The sequence below is a fragment of the Triticum urartu genome, chromosome 1 (genome assembly GCF_003073215.2).
Source record: "Triticum urartu cultivar G1812 chromosome 1, Tu2.1, whole genome shotgun sequence".
Taxonomy (NCBI): domain Eukaryota; kingdom Viridiplantae; phylum Streptophyta; class Magnoliopsida; order Poales; family Poaceae; genus Triticum; species Triticum urartu.
In genome coordinates this window covers 277,273,306-277,280,868 of record NC_053022.1, presented here as the reverse complement: position 1 = coordinate 277,280,868, position 7,563 = coordinate 277,273,306, and the positions used below count along the sequence as shown (strand labels likewise).

Sequence of the window (7,563 nt, the reverse complement as noted above, 5' to 3'; positions counted from 1 at the left end):
ATCATTACATTCGTGACGTCGTTAATAGATTAAGAACAATTCGTTTAGATTATTTACCTAGTGTGGACATGGTTGCCGATCCACTGACTAAACCTCTTAGTCAGGAAGTATTTTGTAAACATGTTTGCAACATGGGTATTCGTTTATGGAATTAGAATGTTTTAGCCAAGTGGGAGATGTAGAAAATACTTATGTGTGGCTTGCAACATTTTTACTACATAGTTCCTGGAATATGTTTACCTCGATATGGAATTTACCGATGCACTTGAATATTGCTTGGAATACATGAATGGAATATAGTTCATGGAAACCGGTACATATATGCTGGAAACAGTATTTATTAATGCTGGAATATTTATTGTACTAAATGTATATTAGCCTGGGCACAACATATTATGGAATGCCAAGTTGTTCATGGGATTGGCTCCATGAATTGGTAAAGCCTGTTAATTCGAATTGTAATTCAAATTCAGCGTGCAACTCACACGTACGTGCTTATGGGGCAGTTTGCAGATAAAACTCCTTAATGGTTACTAATGATCGTGGTTGGTTAAATTAACCTGGAGTCTTTGTTTAAACAGATTTTATCTGAACATTTATCTGCAGTTTATACAGTTTGAAATTAACTGCAATAACACTATATAAAGGTCCCTAACCCCTAGCCTTAATTGATCATTATGAGCGAAACCACGGAAAAGGATCAAGGAATAGGGGTTAGACCGTGTGCGTATATCTCTTACAGGGAACTGCAGCGCCGCCTCACGATCGCGCGGGCAGTTCGTCTTGGTCTGCGCTGCCTTTTTCCCTTCCATCCGAGCACATCGGTCACTTCAGACTCCTTTCTGTACGTCTCCACAAGGTACACCATGTTGGTTCTGAATCTGTTTATAGCTTAGTAGTAAAAATTGCAGTTTATTGTTGAAACAGAACACATCCGCAAATCTACCGGGCCGGCTTACGACAGGCTCCAGCCACGCCGCTACCACCCTCATCGCCGGCCCCTCCCCGCCTCCTCCTCGTTCCCCTGGTGCCGTCTTCTTCCGAGCCGCTGTCCACTCGCCACGCCATAATAAGACGCCCTTGAACTCTCCCGAAAGCTTTTGGGTCCTTATATTACTGCAGATGCCGGCGTTTTGAGCTTCCCTTTTCGTCCTAATCTTGATAGATTTAGGCATTACCTTCAAGTATTTCGGCTGTTAGTTTATACCTTCGTCAATTTTGTAATTTTCTTGATCTGGTATGACCAGGGAGTGGACTGCGTATGACATTGGCCTAATGATTGAGTATTCAAAAGACCGATATGGCTAAATTATGTATAATTCAGAATTTCAAATGCTGCTACAGTGTCTGTTATTGTCAGATAATGCTTGGAAAAAAGTCTATAAAACATGCTCTTTCCACCTATTATAGCAATTGACATGTGTACCAATTCCACAGGCTGTTGCAAATGGGGGCACTAGAAAGTAGAAACTAGCAAAGTTGCCAAAGATCACTGATTCAGATATTACATTAACCAAAAGAACTTCTAGAGGGAGGAGGCCACACCAAAAGAACTTCTGGAGCCAGCAACCGCTGATTTGCAGAGGGCTCACCCGCCGGGGCCAGCGACCAAGGTTGCTAACTTCATAACTTCTCGTAAACAAAGATTCATTTGCAAAATGCCTTGTCCCAGCCAACAGTCTGCTAAAGGAAAAGAAGGTTCTTACCCTGTCCCTTAACGTTTTTCTTATTAAATATATAAACTAAACATTATAGCTGACATTGCAATATTTGTAACAGTGGTAAATGAACATAACAACACAAAGAGCGCTCCAACAGGCTTGGTAACACATGAGCCATCCAACTCAAGAACCTTGAGTGGAACATCCTCAGATGATGAAGATGTTCTAAACGAGTTAGCTGCAAGTTTTCCTACTCACAGTATCCTCACATCGATCAAAGGCTTTGAACAAGGAGAGAGCTCGAAGGGTATTGAACAAGAATGGTGATCTCAAATTGATTGCAACCCTTAGTTTCAGTCATGCCATGTTCCTATCTCATTTCACTATTCCATGGTTGCTCATTCCAGAAATTTTTAAGTCTGGCTTAAAAGTTGTGCAACTACTTATAAATGCTGAAGAAGTATATACTAAATTTTATTCACTTCTGAATTTGTGCTTGGGCTGATGATATGTCTTTTGATTCACATACTTTTTCGGGGAGGCTCTAATATATATAGTTGGTGGCATCAAGATATATATTCTCTTGTACATTAATTCTCAGTTCTTCTTTCAGGACAAGATGAGGTCACTGAAGCGTAAGAGAGTTGAAGCGCCACGCATCCCAACACTTGAGGATGTGCATCCTTACAGTAGGTGGAATTTGTGTGTCCGAGTGTACCACATGTTCCATGTGGAGAGGTTGGCTTCTGGTAGAAAGCGGCTTAACATGGTGTTATTGGATGATAAGGTAGTACTCATGTGCACATTTAGTTTCAACTGCAACAAATAATATTTTAAAACATTGGATTGTCACAATCTATTTTATCTTTTTATTAATAGGGTAAGAAAATGGCCGCTGTAGTATATGATGACGACGTCGATCGGTTTGATCCTTTGCTCGTAGAGGGGCGGGTATATTATGTGTGGAAGATGCTTGCAGAACCAATTATGAGGAATCAGGATTATTTGTTTGCAGATAGTCAATTTGTGTGCCATTTCAGCTCAGTGACAACAATTAATGAGTTGAGAAATGTGAATGAGCGCTTGATCCCATTGTTCCCTGCGTTTATTCCTTTTGACAGAGTTTGGGAGTTCACCCTAGATAATGATACATATGTTGGTAAGTGCTTCAGTTTCCTTTTGTTCGTTCTAACTGTTCTTTTGTAACAAATCAACTATTAATATTTTTCTGTTCAAATGTTAGATGTTATTGGCATGGTTTTATTTGTAAGTTCTATGGGATATAAAGACGGTTTCTACAATCGGAGGATCCCAGTGAGAAATATTGTTCTGCTAGATGACACGTATGTGTATCTTATGATTTTGAGTTATCTAAATGATTCAAAGTTCTTACATTTCTCTTCTATATTAATTGACTTTGTAGCTATAATATTGTCAAGTTAGTTGTATGGGACAAGTTGGTGACTAATAATCTAAGTGCATGGGAAAAACTCGCCGAGGAGCGTGCTATTGTTGTGGCAACAATGTTACGTGCAGAGCGCATCGGTAAGTCTAAGTGCATGCATTTTTCTATGCATATAATAATAACGTGAAAATAAATTTTGCTATTATATTGATGTTTTGTCTTTAATTAACTAGATCGTGGCCTGCATCCTACAGACTTTAGTAGGATGCACTTTAACCCGAACATCACAGCAGCGCGTGAATTAAGGCAGAGGTAATTGAAAATTTGGTTGAAGTTATCCACTATTTGCTTTATACGGTATATTAAATATTTACAAATAATTTTCTATAGGATCAATAATGATCTTGCTGGACAATCACCTCCATGAATCAAAAGAAGATGAAGAATGGAGTCGTGAAGCAAAAGTGAAGTCTTAGAATAATAGGATAATGTGTTACTTAAGCTAGGTTGAGCTACTTTTGAACCGTGTTGCTTCACTTTGCTTAATTTTGGGTGTACGGTGCCGTGGACAATGATGGAAAGTGCTTTTGTGATCCTTGTTGTAACTGAAACTGAGTTTCACTTTTGAAGTCAAATCTTAAGGTAGTGTAATGCCAAGACCACATGAACAACATATCAAGTTGGTGTGATCTCTGGGTAAAGTAAAATGCAACAGCTTGGAGGCATGTTGAGTCGCAAATAGTTGTTGACATGTGTTAGCTAAGGATGGGTGTAATCAAAATGAAATGGTGTGTGTGGCTCGATGTAACTCTCTGATGTTTGTAGCATCGTTGAACAAAGATTTTCTTGATATGACTAAAGACTAACCTTCTCTTGATGAAAATCATAGTACTACATATTTGGGCTTGTACTTTTGTGATTCCAATTTATTTCATGTGATTCCGTAGCATAGCACGGGCATCTTACTAATACTCTAATAAATTGAACTAAAACAATACATCTATGGGCATTTTATTTTCTTAATCTCGTAATAATGTTATTAAAAAGTACAAATTTTTATGATTAAATTCCTTTTATTGATATTTCATTGGCGCTTTCAATACATATTCCTCCTTTAGTATGTAGTCTCATGGATCTTTCTAGGCCCCCACCATGAAACCTTAAGAAGAATGAAAGGAGAAGGGGCTTACCTGTAAAATTGTAGTCGAGGCCGTACACCTTGGAGGCTTGGACTCGGAGGAAGCGACCGTGCTGGAACCCTAGGTTCGGGGCCGGCACAAGACGATGGCCAGGAGGTGGAGCCGCTCACGGACGGCTGCGTCGGTGAAGAGCACCGCGGTGGCGCCGCAGCAAAATCACCGTTTGGTCCACCATGTATCTTTTCATGTCACGTGTATGTTTGAATTCCAGCCCATCACCTATTAATAATCCACCATGTATCTTCCTTCCTTCCATCTCAGGTCTAGTTCTCCTCTTCCTAGCCCTCAAAAATAAAGTTCTCTTCCTTTTTATTTCTCTCTCCTAATTCTTTCATTCCTTTGTCAGGTCTCATGTCATTTGACATGTAGTTGTCTCAACTAAATTTTCCTTCTTTATTTTTTTGTCATGTCGTTCCTTACCCTTGGCTTATTGATTCCTAAGTCAGCTCCTTGATACCTAAAAACTCAAAAAAGTATATCAACCAAAGGGATTATCTATAAGCAACCAAGGCGAGACTATTGAATAGACAAAACAACCTTCACCTAAACGCAAACATTGATCTAGCTCAATCGGTTGCGATGAATTTACCTGGACGGGGAGGGAGGTCGCCAGCTTGATTCCAAACGGAAACTAATATTTTTGCCTTGCCTGCCTTGGGCCGGCTTCACTGGGCCACAACGCAGACTGAGGCCAAGCGAGACCCCTGAGACATTCATAAATACAAACACACCGAGGAATAAAAAAAAGCTAAGCGTTTTTCTTTCACCTGGGAACAAAAGGCATTTTTTCTTTCACTTGCGTGTGGCCCTTGTGTGAGACGGATGAAAAATCCTATGCGATGGACAAACCGAAAATTCAGAGAACCGCACCTTGCTTTATCAGTAGGTACAGATCAATAAGTGTTAGATACAATACTTCCCAGTTTTCATAAATTGTTCATATTTTGAAAAAAATGTTGTCTTTTCAAATTCAAATTTCAAAAAATATTTGTGTTTTTAGAAAATGTTATCAAATTCAGAAAACATTTGCTATAGTACCTCCTAGTTTTCAAAAAAATGTTCGTGTTTTAAAAAATGTTCAGGTTTCAAAATATAAAAAGAGAAATATTGTTCTTTGTGGAAAATATGTTCTAGTTTTTTTTGTTTAGAAATTTCCTAAAATATTCGTGTTCTAAAATATATCTAATTTTTCCAAACAAATGTCTTTCTTTTGCTCTTAGTATCTGGCGCGGTTGTTCGCTAATTTAGGATGTCGCGATGCAACTTAAATATAGTGTAATGCTTAGTCCAGTGGCTAGCATTCTGGCGTGTCTATCGCGAGCGCTCGTGTTTGAGTCCTCGCGACGTTTAATTTTTTTCTTGGACTTTTTTCACCGCTAGTGGGCTGGCCCATCACGGCTTGAACATGTGGTCGTGCGTTTTTTTCGGCCGAAACAGATCGGGCCGAACGAAAAACGACTGGTCCGACGGACGAAAACTAATCTGGATCTCATCGTAAACCAAAATTTTTGGAGAAACAAGCCTTTCTCTAATATTAGGTAGAGATAGAGAGTAGACATTAACGGGCTATTACAATTTCTTTTTGCCGGGGGGGGGGGGGGGGGGCTATTAGAAAAGGGTGTGACTAGATTTTAGTCACTGAGATTTAATCAAGTCTCAGTTTTCCTAACCGGCGCCCATTTATGTGTTTTAGTTTGTAGGTAGTTTTTCTTCTGTTTCCAAAAACAGCAAAAGAATTGCGCTTGCAGATGTCCTTAATGTTTTATGGTATCATGGTTCAGTAGTGTGATGTGAGTCTAGTGGTTAGCGAAGCGCGTACCACAGTATAGCGTCCCGAGTTCAAATCCTCAGCTCAATACTCTTTTTTTTCGGCTGCTGTTGAAAAAAGGTGACAGCGTGCATCGTCTACAACGAAACAACGTCCAAGATTCAAATGTTTTTGGAGAAGAATCTGGTTTCTCCAAACAAAATAGAGAAGACAAAAATAGTGTACGCACGTGGATCCCCTCCCAGGCTCTCTTTCCTTAGGCGATAGAGGAGCGAGTGGTTCCTATCCTTCCTTGGACGCCATCGAGCCGGTGATCTCCGCCCCCTCCATCCGCTGCTCCGGCTACTGGGGGTGGTCGGGGAAGGCGACGGCGGCGGAGTGATGGTGGAGGGCACGGGTGTTAGATTAGGGGGTAGATGTGGCCTAGTTTTTTTTCTTTTTGGATGGGAGGTTGGTGGAGGCCAGCGCGTCTATAATTCTTTAGGACCAAAATTTTCGTCTCCCGCACGCTTTTCCCTCGCTAGTGCGCGCTTTATGCCCGATGCTATTCGGCCTTGCGTCCAGGTTGGTCCCCCGATAGAGAAGAGGCCACGATTTAGTTGTCCCAGCAGATAAGGTGCCCTTAAATTTATCGACAGATAAGGTGCCTTTACTACTCTAGTTCTAACGGTAGTTTCTGTGCCCTGAAATACTTGTGTCGGCAGTAACAAATGTTCCGGTAGTCCATTTGCCCTTGTTTACGTATTTCTCCCGGCAGTTAGCTGCCCTCAATTAAGTGTTGTGGTTTAGAGATTCAAACAATCGATAGACTAGACGGATCTAACGAATCTTACTCTAATTTCATGGGCTGTGAGAACATAACCATAGGATTTCTATTTCAAAAAAGAAAGGGGGGGGGAGGGAGGGACTAACCGGTTTTCCGTCGGAGTCGGAATCGTTGCCGGAGTAGCTGTGGACCTTCGGCTCCGGTTGGGGAGGCACGATGACGGCGATGAAGTCAAGGTCAAAGGTGATAACTACTTATGTAGTGTTAGAAAAACGTTCTATATTATGAGACGGAGAAAGTAATATCTAGTATGCACAGAAAAGAAAAATAAGTTCGTTTACAATAGATAACCTATGTTTTGTTTGTTTGAGGGCGACAGATAACGTATGTAGGAGGTACAAATGGAAATATTGCTTGGTATCTCCCGAGCCATTCCTACCACGGAGTTGCTTGCGGCTAATACCACGGCGAAGACGACCCCAAGCCCATGTAGGATTTCAGTTGGTGATTTGTTAATATTATATTTTAAATGAAATTTTACAAAAAATGCGTGAAATTATTCATTCCCAAATATATTGCACCGACGGTTTGGCCCAAACCAAAAGGAGCCCAGGCTGAAAGGACCACGTTGCCATGTCGCGGTCAGGGGCGGATCCACCTGTAGCTGTAACATCCCAAATTTTTAATTTGGAATGTTATACACTAGATCATCATTGCATATCGTATTTATTGCATTTTGGTTGATCCTATAAATTTTTCGCAAC

The 7,563-nt window shown here is 40.6% G+C and overlaps 1 protein-coding gene across 1 annotated transcript; it reads left to right on the top strand.

Moving 5' to 3' along the window:
- The first annotated feature begins 737 nt into the window (after positions 1 to 737).
- On the top strand, positions 738 to 3,906 carry LOC125531352 (replication protein A 70 kDa DNA-binding subunit-like). Its single transcript, XM_048695790.1, has 8 exons — positions 738 to 1,698; positions 1,780 to 1,984; positions 2,275 to 2,448; positions 2,541 to 2,820; positions 2,905 to 3,004; positions 3,085 to 3,206; positions 3,300 to 3,378; positions 3,457 to 3,906. Exons 2-8 carry the CDS (start codon positions 1,982 to 1,984, stop codon positions 3,491 to 3,493), a joined length of 795 nt encoding a protein of 264 aa, XP_048551747.1. The 5' UTR covers positions 738 to 1,698; positions 1,780 to 1,981; the 3' UTR covers positions 3,494 to 3,906.
- Positions 3,907 to 7,563: the final 3,657 nt, after the last annotated feature.

What these genes read in the sequence shown, in the direction of transcription:
- LOC125531352 (XM_048695790.1), top strand. An exon ending in TGGTGTTATTGGATGATAAG is followed by an intron (nt 2,449 to 2,540) that starts GTAGTACTCATG and finishes TTTTATTAATAG; the next exon opens with GGTAAGAAAATGGCCGCTGT. An exon ending in GTTACGTGCAGAGCGCATCG is followed by an intron (nt 3,207 to 3,299) that starts GTAAGTCTAAGT and finishes TTAATTAACTAG; the next exon opens with ATCGTGGCCTGCATCCTACA.